General features: G+C 43.4%; 1 protein-coding gene across 8 annotated transcripts in view; it reads right to left on the reverse strand.

The window, feature by feature from the left end:
- Positions 1–14,949: 14,949 nt before the first annotated feature.
- The window catches only part of KIF2A (kinesin family member 2A), a 70,068-nt gene continuing 64,875 nt past the window's right edge, over positions 14,950–20,142 (reverse strand). For all 8 annotated transcript variants that reach the window (XM_073680255.1, XM_073680257.1, XM_073680253.1 and 5 more), the window contains 3 exons: positions 18,248–18,349; positions 17,091–17,226; positions 14,950–15,393 (listed from right to left, as the gene is read on the reverse strand). In XM_073680255.1, coding sequence (XP_073536356.1) covers positions 15,308–15,393; positions 17,091–17,226; positions 18,248–18,349 — 324 coding nt within the window. In that variant the 3' untranslated portion in view covers positions 14,950–15,307. The remainder of the gene's footprint in view (positions 15,394–17,090; positions 17,227–18,247; positions 18,350–20,142) is intronic.

Consider the following 20,142-nt stretch of genomic DNA (forward strand, 5'->3'; position numbering starts at 1 on the left):
GATGATGGAGCTGTATGGCGGCTTATTTTTTGCGGGACAAGATGACGTTTTCAGCTGTACCATTTTTATTCACATTCGTCTTTTTGATCGCGTTTTATTACATTTTTTGTTTGGCGGTATGATGATAAAGCATTGTTTTTTTGCTTCGTTTTTTATTTTACTTTTTTACCGTGTTAACTAGTGGGACGGTTTTATAGGTCATGTCGTTCTGGACGCGGTGATAACAAATAGGTGTACTTATATTGTAGGGGTTTTTTTTTCATAATTTTATGGGTACAGTATATTTTTATTTTTTGATTATTTTTTTCTTTTCTTTTTTTATATTTTCACAATTTTTTTTTATTTTTTTTTTATCACTTTCCTACCCTTTTTTTTTACTTTTACACTTTGTCCCACTATGGAACTTTCATTTTTTGCAGGCTGATCGCTTGCACAGCATAGAGATGCAGCAGCACCATCGCTGTGCTATGCAGGCTGTCAGCGCTGCTCAGGCACAAGTTATTTTGATCGCACACTGCGCATGATCAAAGTAACTTCCTGATGCCTGGTGACCTGGACGTCGTCATGATGACATCGGGTCACCATGGCAACAATTGGGACTCCGCGCACACAGCGCGGGGTCCCGATTCAAGGTTAGAGGCTCGTGCTTACCTCCCCTTGCTGCCGGAATGCTGCGATCGACTTCGATCGCAGTATTTCGGGGGTTATTGTGCTGGGAGCGGTGCTGCACCGCTCCTAGCACATAGCACCGGGTGTCAGCTGTGCGAATCAGCTGACACCCGGCGGCGATCGCCCCACACAGCTTCTGTATGGGCGCGATCACATTGTGCGTAATAGTACGTACCTGGTCGAATAGGCCCAAGGACGTACTATTACTGACAATGTCAGTAAGGGGTTAATAAACCAGTAGATGATTCAAACGAGAAACGTTCCTGTGTCTACCTCTGTCAGCAGCCGAGTGAGCCAGTCTACCACTATACACACATTCTATACATATCCATGTAAGATATCCTAGTGTTCTCCATTTTTTTTCCTCGGACACCACATAGACCCTTAGAGTTTTTTGATCTATAGATGCATCGGTTTTAAAACCGATTTGGTGTCTCTGAGACTCGGAGCAGGTCCTATTCTCATCAATTTTCCTCTTCTGCTCTGGGACAAAAGGTCTCTTTACAGCAATCCATTAATGTCTATCCTCAGTGATTTTTGCTACTAATGCCAGAGACATTTTTGTCCTTCACCGTCCAATTATAGGATTTCTCTGCTGGTGTCTTCCTTTCTTCATATCATCTTCATACTTGTAATCAGTCTCTTCAGTTATATTCTGCCTTTCTGCCTAATCCTTTTGGAACTTTTAAGAGAAGGCATGGCTTCTGTCTAGATGAGGTGGCTACTCTAAAGGGAATCTGTCACCAGATTTTTTGCTATATAATCTGAGCGCAGCATGATGTAGGGGCAGAATCCCTGATTCCAGGGATGTATCACTTACTGGGCTGCTTGCTGTTTTCTCTGCTGCAGATCTAGCAGTTCTATTAATGCTGAGCTCTGTATAACCCCGCCCACACCACTGATTAGCTTCTTTCTGTCAATGTACAGTTTACACAGAAATCTGCCAATCAGTGGTGGGGGCGGGGTTATACAGAGCAGTTGGACAGAAGGCATGAGACACCTAGTCCTGTAGTGATCATCACCTGTTGATAAAACTGATTTTATTGAAACTACAGCACACTGCCTAGTTAGGGATACATCATGGGAATCAGGCTCGCTTGCCCTACTTTGTGCGGCTCTCAGATTAAATGGCAAAAACCTGCTGACAGAATCCATTTAAAGAAACACTAGCACAGGTAATAAAAATTAAAATATAACACTATCTCCTTTTTAATCCTATTTTGTTTAATATTACAGTCAAAACGAAGAAAGCTGTAGAAATCTGTGTGTATCTCTGTGTACGTCCCTCTTGTACTATCACGTCTATGGTTGTAAGACAACTGGTTGCAGCAGAAGCCTCCCAGCTGTAGGAGAAAAGATCCCAAGATACACCACTTTACAAGGGGAGGGGGGCAGGTTTTCAGCCAGCCTAAAGCCGGTGTTCACACAAAGAGTTGATGGGAAAAAAATTTGTGTGAACCCCGGCAAAGATGAAAATGAACAGTAACAGGTTAAACCCCTTCAGGGGAAACACCAAAGGGATCACACAGATCCCAGCACTGCCACCAATTTGTCAGCAGACGCAACTCCTCTGCCTCCAATCGCCAGGACAATTATGCAATTGACTGACGAGTGATGGACGTCACAATAACTGCCAGTAATCGGGGAACTCACAGTGAGCGTATGGTATCTACACCTCTGATTCCAACTCATGTCATGTACCCCGCTATGGTCACTGCCAGCTCCACAAAAAAAAAAAAAAAAAAAAAGAACTATTAGCTGCCACTATCAATCATTTATACAGTCCAATTGGACACCCGTTACAGGTAGCGTATGGCTTCAGGAATGCGGTTTACAGAGCAAGGGGAAAAGAGTTATTAAATTTTATATATTTACTCCGGAAAGGTAGGCAGTGTTTATAAAAAAATACACAAAGATGATGAAAGTCGGAACAAAACATTACTATGAATATGCAATCACAAAATAAAAGGGATAAAAGAAAAGTACTAAACCTGTATCACAGAAATGGCTTAGAACTTAGCGGAGGAAGATACTCCTTGGGACAATGGATAGAACTACAGCAAGCAATACCTTCCACGACTGACAAAAGACCAAAACCTGAGCTCATATGGGGTCTGGTTGTGGAATGTACTAGGTCTTTTAGAATTTTATGAGATCCACAACTTTCAGGATATCTTCGCCCCTGGAAATCCCATGCGGGAGATATCGTTTCTCATCACGATTTTAACTTTCTATAGAGATGAAGGATAGCATCATCCATCTGACCAATATTAAGTTGGATGTGTTTGGTCGGCCTTATGGTGATGTGAGTGAATGCGTTATGTTCGTCCCTTTGCTACGACGGCGAAAGCCTTAGTTACTTACCGGTAACGGGATTTTTCGAAGCCCATGACAGCACCACGAGAGAGAGGATCCGCCCATCAAGGACAGGAAACCTACAGGTTAAAAAGGGCGGCACCTCTCTCCCGGCTCAGTTTAGTTAACAGAGCATGAGAGGACCGCCAAGGTTAATTACAACAAAACAAATTCATTTTAAGCCAATTACTTTAACTAACTTCCCCCGAGGGTGCAAAAAAGGAAATTAACTCTACGGGAGTGCGAAAACACCAGTGTAGGGAGGGAATATAAGGGTGCTGTCATGGGCTCCGAAAAATCCTGTTACCGGTAAGTAACTAAGGCTTTATTCGTACTCCCATGACAGCACCACGAGAGAATTACAGAGACGAAAGGAGATTAGGGAGGGACCACAGCTTGAAGCTCCCTTCTCCCAAAGGTGAGGTCAGAAGAGACACCTAAATCCAATCTATAATGCCTATAGAAGGTAGAGGGAGAAGACCAGGTGGCAGCCTTACATATGTCTTCGATGGAAACCCCCATCTTCTCCGCCCAGGAGGTTGCTACTGCTCTGGTGGAGTGAGCCTTCAACCCCTCCGGTACTTCCTTATCCCCTGAAGAGTAGGCGAGGGCGATGGCCTCTAATCCACCTCGCAATCGTAGATTTTGAAGCCTTACAACCTTTCCTAGCCCCCTGATGGCATATGAATAGGGCACTATCTTTCCTAAAACTGTGTGAAACCTCCAGGTATTTACGCACCTCCTAACATCCAATGTGTGTAGTTTCTCCTCTTTCTGATTTTTAGGGGGAAAACAAAAAGTTGGAAGATTAATCTCCTGAGTCCTATGGAATCGTGAGACTACCTTTGGAAGAAAGGCTGGGTCAGGCGTTAATACAATTCTATCATCCAGAATTTGAGTAAGTGGTGGGGATAGAGAAAAAGCCTGTATGTCACTTACTCTTCTGGCTGAAGTCAGGGCAACTAACAGGGCTGTTTTGAGAACAATAATTTTATGGGAGGCTGAATCTAGGGGCTCGAAGGGAAGGTTAGTCAAGGCATTTAGGACTAGATTTAAATCCCAGGGAGAGGATTTAGTTTTAATAATAGGTCTACACCTAAAAGAGGCTTTTATAAACCGTGCTACCCAATAATTAGCCGCTATATAGGAAGAAAACAAAGCTCCTAAAGCCGAAACTTGTACTTTCAATGTACTAGTGGTTAGGCCCCGTTCTAAACCCCGCTGTAGAAATTCTAGTATTTTCTCAATAGGGGGCCCATCCTCTGGTTTTAAATTTCGAAAAGGACAGAAACTTCCTCCAAGTCCTAGCATAGATGCGGGTAGTAATGGGTTTTCTGCTACATAAGAGAGTGTTTACTACATTTGTGGAAAAAACTTTGCTGGTTAACAGCGCCCTTTCAAATTCCATGCCGTTAAATGGAGATTTGAGGCTGGAGGATGGGAAACCGGACCCTGAGTGAGGAGGTCCGGAATCTCCGGAAGAACCCAGGGGTCTGATATGGACATTCTCCGGAGGCAAGAGAACCACGGTCTCTTGGGCCAAAAGGGGCATATGAGGATCATTCTGGCTTTGTCTGCCCTGATCTTCCTTATGACTGACGGAAGTAGGACCATGGGAGGGAATGCATACGCCAAAGGAAACTCCCAGGGAACCATGAAGGCGTCCACTGCCAGGGGCCTTTCCCTGGGGTTTAGGGAACAAAACGTTGCCACCTTTCGATTGGATTTTGTCGCAAACAAGTCCACTGTTGGAAGACCCCACATTGCCACAATCCTGGAGAATATCTGAGGGTTCAAGGACCATTCTCCTTCTTTTATGGAAGTACGGCTGAGAAAATCTGCTGTGACGTTTTCCTTCCCTCTTAGATGAACAGCAGAAAGGGAGAGACAATGATCCTCTGCATTCTGAAGAAGTTTATCAGCTACTCTCATTGTCTTTTGAACGGGTTCCCCCTTGATGATTTATATATGCTACTGAGACTTGATTGTCCGAGAGTATACGGACATCCTGGCCCTTTAAATATACAAGGAACTTATTGAACGCATAATCAACCGCCAAAAGTTCCTTAACATTCGAGGAAAACCGTACCTCATTTTCTGACCAGGTTCCCTGAATTAAGTTACCTTCAAAATGAGCTCCCCAACCTGTAGCACTTGCATCTGTAGTCAAGACTGCAGTAGGTTTACATTCCCAAGGGACTCCCCTAGAAAGATTAGTGTGTACCAACCACCAACGAAGGGATTGTAAGCAGCGAGGGGCCAAGGTAAACTCCCGTTCTAGATTTCCATCTAGGATTGAGTCGTTATACAATATATCCCATTGAAGTGCCCTTGAGTGAAATTGGAACCAATGCACTGCGGTAAAACTTGAAGTCAGGCACCCTAGTAATGACATGGCTTTACGGAGTGACATAGAGGGTCTATCCATACAATGTCTTACTAAGCCCTTGATTTTTGCAATCTTTTCTTCTGATAAATAGCATAACTGTCTTTCAGAATCTAAAATGACCCCTAAGAACTGTTGAGCTTTTAGTGGAGTCAACCTAGATTTTTCCAGATTTAGAAACCAACCTAGTCCTTCTAGGACAGAAATACAGTTATATGAAAAAGTTTGGGCACCCCTATTAATCTTAAGCTTAATGTTTTATAGAAATTGGTGTTTTTGCAACAGCTATTTCAGTTTGATATATGTAATAACTGTTGGACACAGTAATGTTTCTGCCTTGAAATGAGGTTTATTGTACTAACAGAAAATGTGCAATCTGCATTCAAACAAAATTTGACAGGTGCATATGTATGGGCACCCTTATTTTCTTGTTTTAAATACTCCTACCTACTTTTTACTCACTTACTAAAGCACTTTTTTGGGTTTTGTAACCTCATTGAGCTTTGAACTTCATAGCCAGGTGTATGCAATCATGAGAAAAGCTACTTAAAGTGGCCACTTGCAAGTTGTTCTCCTGTTTGAATCTCCTCTGAAGAGTGGCATCATGGGCTCCTCAAAACAACTGTCAAATGATCTGAAAACAAAGATTATTCAACATAGTTGTTCAGGGGAAGGATACAAAAAGCTGTCTCAGAGATTTAACCTGTCAGTTTCCACTGTGAGGAACATAGTAAGGAAATGGAAGAACACAGGGACAGTTCTTGTTAAGGCCAGAAGTGGCAGGCCAAGAAAAACATCAGAAAGGCAGAGAAGAAGAATGGTGAGATCAGTCAAGGACAATTCTCAGACCACCTCCAGAGAGCTGCAGCATCAACTTGCTGCAGATGGTGTCACTGTGCATCGGTCAGCTATACAACGCACTTTGCACAAGGAGAAGCTGTATGGGAGAGTGATGCGAAAGAAGCCGTTTCTGCAAGCACGCCACAAACCGAGTCGGCTGAGGTATGCAAAAGCACATTTGGAGAAGCCAATTTCTTTTTGGAAGAAGGTCCTGTGGACTGATGAAACTAAGATTGAGTTGTTTGGTCATACAAAAAGGCGTTATGCATGGCGGCAAAAAAACACAGCATTCCAAGAAAAACACTTGCTACCCACAGTAACATTTGGTGGAGGTTCCATCATGCTTTGGGGCTGTGTGGCCAATGCCGGCACCGGGAATCTTGTTAAAGTTGAGGGACGCATGGATTCCACTCAGTATCAGCAGATTCTTGACAATAATGTTCAAGAATCAGTGATAAAGTTGAAGTTACGCAGGGGATGGATCTTTCAGCAAGACAATGATCCAAAACACCGCTCCAAATCTACTCAAGCATTCATGCAGAGGAACAATTACAATGTTCTGGAATGGCCATCCCAGTCCCCAGACCTGAATATCATTGAACATCTGTGGGATCATTTGAAGAGGGCTGTCCATGCTCGGCGGCCATCAAACTTAACTGAACTGGAACTGTTTTGTAAAGAGGAATGGTCAAAAATACCTTCATCCAGGATCCAGGAACTCATTAAAAGCTACAGGAAGCGACTAGAGGCTGTTTTCTTTGCAAAAGGAGGATCTACTAAATATTAATGTCACTTTTCTGGTGAGGTGCCCATACTTATGCACCTGTCAAATTTTGTTTGAATGCAGATTGCACATTTTCTGTTAGTACAATAAACCTCATTTCAAGGCAGAAACATTACTGTATCCAACAGTTATTACATATATCAAACTGAAATAGCTGTTGCAAAAACACCAATTTTTATAAAACATTAAGCTTAAGATTAATAGGGGTGCCCAAACTTTTTCATATAACTGTAGTTACCTGAAGGTGGGCTTCGCATTGAACAAAGGAGTTCCCCACTATCAGGAAATCATCAAGTTAAGGGATTATTAAGATGTCTTTTTCTCTTATATGGGCCATAACCTCTGCCACTAGTTTGGTAAAAATTCTCGGGGCTATAGCTAACCCAAAGGGAAGTGCGGTATACTGAAAGTGTTTAACCACCCCTTTTATTTCAATGGCCACCCTCAAATACTTTTGATAATCCTTATGAATCGGAACATGGTAATATGCGTCTTTAAGATCCAGAACTACCATATAACAGTGGAGAAAAAGTAATTTTATTATCGTTTTTAAGGATTCCATTTTAAAGGTGTCTATTTTAAGAAAGCTATTTAAAGATCTTAAATTAATGATTGTCCTGAAACACCCATCTGGTTTAGGGACCAGGAAGAGCGGGGAGTAGAATCTGTGACCCTCTTCTGATTCCGGAACCTCAATCAGGACGTTTTTCTTTATTAGGACTTGAATTTCCGATACGAGGGCAGTCTGCCGCTCTGGGGAGGAACTAGAGGGAACAATCATGAATCTTCTGTAAGTAAGAGTTTGAAATTGAAATTTAAGACCAAATCTAATCAGGCTCAAAATCCAATTACTATGTGAGATACGTTCCCAAGCCGGGAAAAATAATGACAATCTCCCTCCCACCTGGGCCAATTGTGATTCCCCTGGCTTCTGCTCATCTTTGGAAGAACAACCAAAGAGTAGGACTCTACCTTTGCAACCTCTTTCTACGAATTTCTCTTGTTCTCTGAAAAATCTTCTTCGGACAAATTTCTTTTTCCAAAATGATTTCTTAAAAGAGGGTGGAGGTACAGATGGAAATCCCTTCTTAGGATCTCCGGCTTTTTCCAACAGTTCGTCCATGGTCTGGCCGAAAAGATATTCCCCCTCGCAAGGAATTGTACAAAGTCTAGACTTCGTTTGTACATCTCCAGGCCAGCATTTAATCTATAGGGCTCGCCGAGCAGGATTTGATAGAGCTGATGATTTCGCTGCCAATCTAACAGAGGCCGCAGACGCATCAGCAAGAAAGGCGGCAGCACCCTGGACCAGGGGAAGGGAAGAAATAATCTCCTTCCTGGAGACACCCTCCTTTAGTTAATTGTCTAGCTGTTCCAGCCAAACCATCAGGGCTCTGGATGTGCAGGTGACTGCCACTGCTGGTTTCAGGGCTCCTGCAGCTGTCTCCCAAGCACCTTTCAGGAAGGTATCGGCTCGTCTGTCCAGGGGGTCTCTTAATGCTCCCATGTCGTCAAAGGGGAGCGAAGACTTTTTTGATGCCTTAGCAATGGCAACATCTAACCTTGGTGCTTTTGACCAAGAGGTACATGCGGCATCGTCAAATGGATACCTCCTTTTGAAAGCGGGAGGAATGCTGCCCTTCCTGTCTGGCTTTTGCCACTCTCTATCAATGAGATCTTTGACTTTTGTATTTATGGGGAAACATCTCTTCTTTTTCTGACCTAATCCCCCAAACGTTACATCCTCTAATGATTTTTCTGGTCTCGCGTCTTCAATGCCCATGGTAGTTCGGACAGCTTTCACCAAGGCATCAACCTCCTGCAGAGGAAAACACTGTATCCGACTCGCTATCAGAGGAAGAGAGGGAAGAGGAAAAATGTCTGAGATATCAGAGTCCAAGCCTGGCTGAGGGTCCTGAGGAACATGCCTGGACTCAGAATTCCCTTGCAAAGCCTTGCCTATTTCTTCTTTAATTAAAGTCTTTAGGCCTAAGGAAAACCCTGGGGTTTCTTCCGTCATTACCTTGTCAATACAAGGTTGGCACAATTTCTAAACATATGCATCAGGGAGCGGATTGCTGCATAGGGCACATTCCTTATGTTTAGTCTTAAATGAACATTTCTTGCTCTAAAAGAAAGTTATAGATAGAGAAGGAGGAAGAAGAATTAGTAGAACTTTCACGAAGATTCCACTTACCCCTTGGAATATGTGGTACCGTAGAAGCAGAAGAATTCATCTTGACCGGCGGAGAATCACGCCGAACAACTGGACCTTCTTTTCTGCTTTTTGCGGTGAACTTTCTAGTTGAACGATTGGACCCAGACCGGGAACGTCGCTGCACCGCCAGTTGTGAGGGCTCCCCAGAGGGCTGCCTCTGCAGCAGTTGTTCTTGCTGTGATAGCTGCTCCTGTGTATCTCCCATGTTTAGCAAGGCAAAAAACAATGGGACCTCTGTATGTTGCCAGGAACCTTTTATACTGGCCATACCTGGTACCTGTGTGGGTTTTTTTTTATTTTGGGCTTCGGAAGGAATTCACCCCCCCCCCCCCCAACCTCCCCTCGGAGGGCTAATCGCTGCTGTTAGCAGTACTGGCGGAACGCCCCCGGACTTTCCTCCCACCTGCTCCGACGTCACCATGCTCGCATGCGGCTTCCTGGTTGCGCGCAAGCTCCGCCCACTTCCGGTGCAGTCTCTGTCGCACTAGAAACACATCACAGGGCCGCGCCTGTCACGTTCCCCGCCGGCGCGGCCCAGATCTCTTGCGTAGGGTAGCGGGGGGGGGGGGGTGCCCGCATGCGGCTCCACACATGGCAGACATCTACCTCCACAACGCACACGGAGGTGCCCCAATGAGCCCTGCCGTGGCATCTCCAGAGGTCCAGGACCGACTAGGGTAGGAAACTTCACCGCTCCAAACACCTTGTCGATTCCATCTGGGGCAAGATACAATCTTGATCCTGCAGGTAAGCCTGAGAGGTCTCCCATCAAGGACAGGAAACCTAAACTGAGGCGGGAGAGAGGTGCCGCCCTTTTTAACCTGTAGGTTTCCTGTCCTTGATGGGCGGATCCTCTCTCTTGTGGTGCTGTCATGGGAGACCGAATAAAATATATCTCCCAAAAATATGTGCTAAAGTGTGTCCTCAGACAGACACCTTACAGTACGAAGACTGTGGCAAAGTGAGCAGGCGCAAGATTTCCTGCCCGACACCTAACGTAGGAAAGACAGCAGATATCAATCGAAGGAGTGAGGCAGGTAGCGAGTATGTACAAACCTAGAGAAAACTGTAGCGGCACTCGCTCCTTGAGGCTGAGTTCACACGATGCGTTTTTCATGCGTTTCCGCGGCGTTTTTGCAGTTGCGTAAACGCCGCAGAAACGCATGAAAAACGCATGGTAGAAGGGCAGCAATGTTCCCCAATGGAAATCCGCATGTGCTGTGCCCATGATGCGGATTTTTCCGCAGCGTAAACGCTGCGGTCAAAAATCCGCAGCATGTCAATTAATTTTGCGGAAACGCTGCTCTTTTGCCGCCATTGACTTGCATTAGACCGCATGGAATCCGCATCACTGTATATGTTGATGCGCTTTTCATGCGGTCTAATGTGCGGATGGTACCCGGGTGTGGATGAGAGAACTCTCATCCAGACCCAGGTACCATTAAAAAAAAAAGAATAAAATAAAAAATATATATATTCTCACCTTCTGACGGCCCGCGCTGCGTCCTGCCGGCTTCCCGGGCACTTCGCGGTTGAATGAAGAAGGACCTTCGCTGACGTCAGAGTCATGTGACGGGTCACGTGACGCTGACGTCGGAAGGTCCTAAAGTCTTCACTGCCGGCAGCCGGGACCGATGAAGCAGGACACCGGGGGCCATCAGAGGGTAAAGTATAGATTTATTTTTTGACATTCACACACTATATAAATCCAAGCCGGTTGCATGGATTTATATAGTGTGAAGTTGACAAGCACTTTCCAAGTGATGCTAAAATCGCTTGGGAAGCGCTTGTCAACCCGCATGCGGAAATGAAAGTGAAGACCGCTTCATTTCCACATGTCCCTGGCAGGAAACCGCATGTACAATCCGCATGCGTTTTTTCCTGCCAGAGAGATGCAGAAACGCTCAGGAAAAAATCCTGAGCATTTCTGCATCGTGTGCACATACCCTGAAACACGAGCTTATTAATAACATATGGACTGCCACAGAGAGCAAATAAAAATATGTCAATACATTTATCTTTAAATTACTTACATAAATAGTTAAGGAGGGTTAAATTTTCTAAAAGATTCCTTTTAGAGACTCTTTTCAGCATAAAATGACTGTTCAAACTAAATTCATGAGCTTTGGCCAAACCTTTAAGTGCACCTTCCTACCTACTTGTTTCTATCTATCTCTTCCTCTATAGAACTAGAGTTGTCAATGAAAGGATAGTGTTGGTAGATATAGAGGGAATACACGCAGCTTTGGAGGTGCATTAACTGTTTGGCCACACCAAGGGTGCACCAAGAGCCTGAGCTTGGTTTGAACAGTCATTCTATGCTGACAGATTCCCTTCATCAACTCTGTCCATATACCACAGGTTTCACACCAGAAACTTTTTACGACACTGATAAAAAAAGTAACCATTATCTTCTTCATATGCAGCAGAGACAATAAGAAGACAGAAGCAGAGGACGCGCCATTCTTGCCAACATTGTTCTGTTTATTGTTAACTCGTGTGCGAAAGGCAGAAGTTAACAGAATGAACATAAGGCAGTGACTGTATACTTTATATCGTTCAATAGTCATCGGTAAGGAACTTCTGTATGATGAAATGTACAGATGAACAGCATGGACTAACCGCACACATTTATTTTTTATTTCTTTTGGAATTTAGACAGTAAAACGTGGTGCAAAAGAGGGAATAGCGCCATCACTCTGTCAGTGAAGCAAATGCCACACCTAAACTTCATTAATGGCCGTACTCCTTTCTAATATAAAAGTAAAAAAATGAAAATATTAATTATACAGTAATAATCCATGTGCACTGTACAAGCTGGAAAATGGAGTCACTGATGAGTATATTACAGGAGTCGCAGGCATCATGAACGGCAGTAAGCAGCCGCTTCCAGTCTGATCTTAAAGTGTACCCAATAAAATATGGAAGGAGCAGCTGTATCACAGGAGGCAGGGAATCACAGGAGGCAGGAAATCCTCTATGTCTATGTGCAAACTGGCAAACAAGCAACACCAAGGGCAGAACCATATGCACAGAGCCCGTATGGTGGCAACAGAACCACGAGTGCTCTGTGCCAATGTGGAGGCTACTTCTAGCCGCACCATATTATGGAGGAGCAATGTGCCTAGTGGACATCTCTGGAATACGGCATCTGATGGAATAAGCCACAACTTTACTCAGGACTATGGCATAAAAAAAAAATGTTAAAAATCATTATAAAGTCAGAGGTGTACAGAAGAGCCCCATGCACTGCTATCAGAGCCATATTACACCTCTCCGGTCAAGTACAGGACCCTGAAAAGTTATGTGCTCCACATTCATCTACACCAATTACGTAATCTGCTCTGATTATTGCGCTTTTGCCGCATTTTTATGCTTTTTTCCCATAGTTTTCTATGTTATGACTCACAAGGTGTTTGTTATTGCAGGGACCCTGGGATTCTGCAGATAAAAAAACACAACTGCATTCATTTACATTTGTTTTATTCAGGCTCAGCCCATAGAAAGCTAAAGGGGAAAAAAATGCAAGTGTGTCAAAGGGCAGGCACAGTGGGTAGGGGTTTTCCTGAAATCACATCCACTTTGCTTGAACTGTTAGGCTATGTTCACACATTGCGTTTTTGCTGTGGTTTTTATTTCTGCATCTGATCTCTTGCCAGGAGGTTTGTTCAGGATTTTTCTTGCTTTTTTTGCTTTTTTTTTTTGGTGCGTTTTTTTCACTGTCCTTTTGTCTATTTATGCAGGTACATAAAGTTCAGTGAAATAAAAATTTCATTCTGGTTTTGGCGCGAAAAACCTGACACCTGCGATTTTTCAGCGTTTTTTTTCACCACCCATTAATTCCAATGGGTGAAAAAACACTGAAAGAAGCGACATGCTCTATTTTGCAAAAAGAAACATGCAAGGCACAAAATCCTGAACAAAAAAAAAAAAACATGGTGTGCATGAGATTTCTGGAATCTCAGACTTTGCTGGTACTATAAAACGCAGCTGAAAATTTGCATAAAACGCATCAAAAACCGCTGAAAAAACCAAGAAGTGTGAACATAGCCTTACATGTTCAGAAAAATCTGCTGAAAACACTGCAGTGGCAGCAGGAAAAACGCTGCGTAAAATAAACACTTTTTTTTTTTGCATGTTTTTTAGATCATTTTTTCCCCCCATTCATTTGAATGGGTGAAAAATGCTGCAAGAATTGACATGCCGCAGATCTGAAACTGCTTCATAGAAAAAATAAGCAGCGTGTGCAGGAAATCTTATTCACTTTGCTGGTAACGGTAAAATGCTGCGTTTTTTTGCAGCAAAAATGCAGCATGTGAACATACCCTTAAATGCTGCAGATTTTCTGCTCCAAGCAGATAAAAACTTCCAAATACAATCTATTCAATGCACATATTCAAGACTTTTTTGTAATGGCGTCAGGTATTTACTGCAGGACTACACATAGCCGTGTATATAGGCACAAAGGAAAGGTGAGTTGTCCTATTAGGCTTCAAATGCTTTGAATTTGTGAATTGTAAGCAAGTCTGCACCCCCACACGGCACCCATGTATACCTCCGACTTAGAGAAGGCGGGGGAGGGGAAACAAAGCTTTCCATCAGTATGCCATAGGACAGATAAGTTCTTCCCTAAATGTAGGCAGCCGCATCCAGCGGGCACAATGCCTGCATACAGGTGGTCTCCAGGGTGTGCGGCCGTCATTACAGCATCTGAGAACCACAGGCTTACGGGCATCTGGTCATACAAGGATTTATTAATAGCTGGAAGCTCTACAATTTACATTACATCAACTCAATGTAGAGCTGAGACTGGAGGTTAAAACAAAAAATATATATATTTAGTAATTTCTTGGGGGAAAATTGGTAACAAATAGCAAAAAGGGGAACATTATATAAATATAAAAAAATAATAGAAAAATCAAATGACAAAATGAAACACGACGGTATGTAAGGGGCATTGAGCAGGAGGGAGAACTCATATATACCAATTTTCCTCCAAGAAAATAAATATATATATATATATATTTAATAATATATATATATTTTCTATTATACATGTTACAGAATAATATATATATATTTTCTATTATACATGTTACAGAATAATATATATATATATATATTATTATTATTATTAATTGTTCTGTGAAACATATCTATTAATTATTTTGTAACTTCTTGGGGGAAAATTGGTATATATGAGTTCTCCCTCCTGCTCAATGCCCCAGTAGTGTTTGATTTTTGTCATTTGATTTCTCTATTTATATTAAACAATTTTCCCCTTTTCATCATCCATTTTCCCAAGAAAATATTTTCTATATATATTTTTTTTTTTTTAAAGAACAGTCTCAACCCAAAAGCGAAGAGTTGACGGCTCCGATTCTGCCGATGGCCACCAGCTCTATACAGTATAACCTCTGTTCTTCCATGTGGCACATCCTACAACAAAAATAGATATGTGATAAACTGTAACGTTACACGGACACACAACGCTGGGCTTTTATTAAGGCTGTGCGTAATGAAACCATGTTGGGTCAGTCGCCTTCAGGAAGGCACAGCGAGTCCATAATATCTGTACCTGTACAATCACGGATGAATAGGCAAGCATGCAAGTAGCTTCGAACCATCTTTTCTCATTTTGCAGCAATATGAAGTTTTGGATGCCAAAAAAAAAAATTTGGAGGATTACCTCCGGTATAAAGTTTTAAAGTTATTTATTAAAATAAAAACAAAACAAAAAAAAAATGACAAAAAAAAGAAAAAGACAAACATGTGGAAAATGAGACATTGAATGAAGTATTTTGGACAAAGTGCCTGGTAGTCCCTACCGATAAGTTTGTGCCGTTCGGATCTGAAGCTTGTCTCGGCGTCAGTGTAGTGGTTAGCCCAAAACAGAAATCCATTCAAGTGAAAGAAGGAATTTTCCACTGACGTTATAAAAAGTTGACTTAACGGTTCAAGTAATGGGGTTTTACGGCCACAGTTTAATAATAATAATAATGCTATGTTACAGGAGAAAGTTCTTTATACGGTCGTCCTTCATTCAAGCCTTCCCTTAAAGGGCTCGTGGTCGCTTGGGGTTTATTTGCTTGCTGGCTTGTTCCTCCTCCTGTAAAGCAGCACGGAACGATTTCACTTTATCTGAAAGAGCAAACAGTCCATTACTCGTCTTAAAGGGCTTATCCCATCTCAGACATAGCATGTGCCTGATAAATCGGAGTGCCGACCATCTTACAATAGGAGCCCCCTCAACCCACGAATGAATGAATGGAGAAGTATTCAATCTATCGCAGTTGTGAAAATAGCCAAGCACGCTACGCCATAAAAGTCTGAGGATATCCCTTTAACCACTTAAGCACCTGCAATTTTTTTTTTGTTTATACACTTTAGTTTTTACCCTCTCCTTTTTCCAATAACATCTTTTTTCGTTTTCCCTCAATAGGAAAAACGGAAAAAGGTGTTATTGGAAAACACAGCAATATCAGGTAATGTTTATTGGGGGACGAGATGTCGTTTTGAATGACAAGTACTGGAAAAATGTGGGAAAAAAATTCCAAGTAGCATGAAAGAGAAAAAAATGCAATTCCACAATTATATTTTAGGCTTTTTCTACGGTGCTCAATGTATGGTAAAATGACCTGGTATTAGGATTCTCCAGGTCAGTACAATTACACTGATGTCAAATGTGCAAAGATTTTTGATTATTTAAGTGGTGAAAATATAAAACAAATTCAGAAGTTTGTATCAAAAAAAATAATAATTTGGTTTGTGTCGGTAAATTTGTGGGTTGTTTTTTTTTTTTTTATTATTTCTTTACTTTTAATGGCTAAAAAGGTGGGTGATTAAAATATTACTTTATTACTATTTTTTTAGTCCTTTAGAAGACTTAAAACTGCAATCATTTGTAAATGTAGTGTAAATTGAGGTCTCCTCCAAGATGGCAGACATGGGGGGCCTCCAGCAGGACCCCTGCTGCCAGGGTCTCCAATCGGTGCTAAGATTGTATTGCAAGGGGATGACGGGAGCAGTTGCGTCAGCAACCATTCCATTTAAATCCCCTGTCACATTGACAGCGGCATCTAAATGGTTAACTGCAGCAACCACATCAGCTGGTGAGCCCCCTACACTGACATAAAAGTAAGTAATTTTGCGCTATGGGGTTGCAGAGGTTCTCCATGACTCTAAAATCCATGAGTTAAGCCAGCCACACACATGAGATCGCTGTCGGCTGAACGATGCTTCAGCCAATCATTCGCCTGACAGCCATCTCGGCCGTCTCTCCCAAACACCGAAGCTAACTCGGCCGACGTCTCCTGCCATCTTTATGAGAAAGCTGCCGACAGACATCTCTGCAGGCGGCCTATCTCAAGGATAACAAAGATCGGCAGTCTGAAATCAGATATACTTGATCGACATCTCCCGTAACCAACAGTGGGATGGCGCCCAGAAACATATAAAATACCGATACAGACATTAGTCCAATGTGTACAGGAAGCGTTAGGTCATCAATACCAGATGGTCCAATCATTGGCACCCCGATCGATCAACTTTTTTAAAAAAAAGTTGCAGTACTCAAGTAAGCATCATTAAAAAGGCACAGCGCTAGTTTTAGAAGTGGATGTGATTCAAAGGAAATGAGACTAAGCTGAAATACCAGGAGTAGACACTGCTAAAAGTACATAGCAGAGCTAGCACACAACTAAGGGGATGAGCCTGCAGGTTCCTCCAATCAGTTGGGGTATCCAGAGCCCGATCCCACGGACTTGATGTTGATGGCTTATACTAAGGATCCTGTGCCGGTAGTAGTCTGCAGAACTGATGAGTAGCCACGTACATACCCCGTAATTCAGTGAGGATGTCAATCTTCTGCTCTAGGATTGCTTCTAGTTGTGTAGCGTAGGAATCCACGTCATAGTCCACCTCCTCAGTCATTTCTAGCAGAGCCTTCTCATCTTCCAGCCATCGTATAGATTCCTGCACAGGCAACAAAACAGCAACTCCTGAGCTTATGCCGTGAGGTCACAAGTGTAAGAGCTGGAAAGGGGCAGTAGCAGTGATCAGATACAGGATGGGCAGAGTAAGGGGCTATGAACTATGATATGGGATACAATAAACAGAAAGGGCCGTAGGCGAGTACCAGGGACAAGAAAGGGCCGTAGGCGAGTACCAGGGACAAGAAAGGGCCGTAGGCGAGTACCAGGGACAAGAAAGGGCCGTAGGCGAGTACCAGGGACAAGAAAGGGCCGTAGGCGAGTACCAGGGACAAGAAAGGGCCGTAGGCGAGTACCAGGGACAAGAAAGGGCCGTAGGCGAGTACCAGGGACAAGAAAGGGCCGTAGGCGAGTACCAGGGACAAGAAAGGGCCGTAGGCGAGTACCAGGGACAAGAAAGGGCCGTAGGCGAGTACCAGGGACAAGAAAGGGCCGTAGGAGAGTACCAGGGACAAGAAAGGGCCGTAGGAGAGTACCAGGGACAAGAAAGGGCCGTAGGCGAGTACCAGGGAAGAGTGCAAGTGACATGCATCAAGAAAGGGCCATAGGAGAGTACCAGGAAGAGTGCCAGGGACAAGAAAGGGTCATAGGAGCGTACGAGGGAAGAGCACTAGGTACAAGAAAGGGCCATAGAAGAGTACCAGGGAAGCGCACCAGGGACAAAAAAAGGCCAAAGGGTAACATCAACCTACAGGTTGTGACCAGAAATAAGCAGCTAATATGGACGCTGCAGACAGCAGCGAGACATCTATACCCAATCACCCACTGACTGCTTACATGAAAGGCTTCATTTTCCATTGTAAGAACAAGGTCAGTATGCAAGAAATATGATGGATCTGTCACACAACATTGGATCTGGATAAGGGATGTGGAGGTTTCGCTGTATATAACACAACTCTGCCAAGCTGGGGTGACACCAACTACTAAAACTATAGGAGGTAGTGCATCTGTAGACCTCACTCATGCTCTACACAAGAAATATGTACATGAAATGTGGGACCCACCTGGAACACAGCTCTGTGATCTTCTACTACCTGTTCCTCCATCTCCACCATCTGAGACACTGCTTCGTGGAAGGTGAACAGCTGCGGCGAAACCTCCTCCTCCTGAATATTATAGAAAAGCGACAATACGTATTAAATAGTGAGAATGAACCAATTTGGGTGGCAAAGTCCAAAAAAAATCTATGGCCCATATTTATTAGGCAGTTTACACCAGTTTTCGAAATAAACTGAGCTCCTCCAAGAGCTGTAAAAGTGGTCGTGGTTTACTGCAGGGAGGAGAGGGGGAGCTCAATAGTTTTTAGATTTATTAATCCCAATGCCAGTGTCGGGGAAAAAGAGAATATATATATTTCCACTTTTATATTCTTGTAAGTTTCTATACGCTTTTTTGCTAATGTACTAACCACCATTTTGTGTCCTATAACAATAAGCTTTCCTTGCTACGTAATATTCAAATCGAAACTTAAACTAAGACAGTTCCAGTGTTGCCAAGACTTATTTCAGAGAAACGAAACAAGATTATAAGCTGACGGCTGCAATATCTGCCCAGAGACTGAGATAAGGAGATGTGGACCAATCAGGAGTGGCCAGACACTGGACTTTCATGGCTTACCCCACTCTGGACAACCCCTATCCCCTCCCCATTATGTAGTGTATTTAGATTTGTGCATGTAAAAAATAAACACAGAACATTGCTGAGGACGTTGTCTGTAGTAGCCTTCTGAGCGTGCTCTGAGTTTGAACCAGCTTGTTGCCTGACTCATTCTTTGAATGGTTGACCCATGCTCATAGTTTGAATTTGGAGTGACTGGAGGACGAGTGGAATGTCATCACGACCCCCACAAATGGCGCTCATCATGCGGCGTGGCTAGCGGTACGCCGCCCTCCCGGACCCATATTGCTGACTTCCCTGGTGGTGGCCGCGGTGGCTGAATTTGAGGCCTGATCAACCTCCATCGAACACGGTAAGTTGAGATGTATTTTATATGTCTCACTTGCCTGTGTGTCAGCCGCAGCGGTTCCTGTTGGGTTGTCAGGTTGGATCTGGGTGGGTGACCGGTCGAGTGGTGAGACCTTAGGCGTCCCGCACCACGTCCTGAACCAGCAAGTGTTAAACCGAGTGACGTCGCATGCCTGCGCGTGCTCGTGTGCACACCACCTCCTCCTCCCCCGGTCACTGTACTTTTCTTAGATAGCTGCCTCCCGTAACTGATAGTCGAAGTTTCAAAGCATTCCTGAATTGTAGTGTAAGGGAGAAAGAATCTGTGACGAATTGAGGTGTGCTCTTCGTCTAACACAGAGACTGCTGTAAAGTCAAGGTTAGGAAAGGAGATAGATTGAGAGGTGTACTCTCTATCTCATCAGTGTATTGAGAGGTACTCTACACTGACGGGTGGTGCCGTGGTAGGAAAGAAGACGGATTGAGAGGTGCTCTTCGTCTTATACAGAGAAACCTCATAAGGAGGGGTTCTGCTGTCAGTCAGGGTGCCGTGGTGAGTCGTACTGTAAAGTCGCCATTCAAGGTTAGGGAAGGGATAGATTGAGAGGTACTCTCTATCTTATCAGTGTATTGAGAGGTACTCTACACTGACGAGTGGCGACCTGTCGGCTGCACCAGTGATCTGAGTCGCGACAGATCATTGCATTCTATAAGAAAATGTTGTGTATATTCAAATTTGAAAGATTTCGTAAGTTGCGGAATGCTGCTGTAGGAGTTAAGCCAATTAGTGGAGTTACGGGAAGGCAAGAAGAATGTTAGGAATTTGTATAATATGATAAGCTTATCCAGTACAGGCAGGCTCCAGCTTTCAGTGTAGAAAGAATGTGTTACACAGAAGTTGGGAAAGTTGGGTGAGGATTTCTACACCAGGCTCATGCACATCTTAGAGTAGATG

Source organism: Phyllobates terribilis, unplaced genomic scaffold (assembly GCF_046119375.1).
Source record: "Phyllobates terribilis strain yellow unplaced genomic scaffold, ASM4611937v1 Scaffold_1__5_contigs__length_1240528914, whole genome shotgun sequence".
NCBI classification, from domain to species: domain Eukaryota; kingdom Metazoa; phylum Chordata; class Amphibia; order Anura; family Dendrobatidae; genus Phyllobates; species Phyllobates terribilis.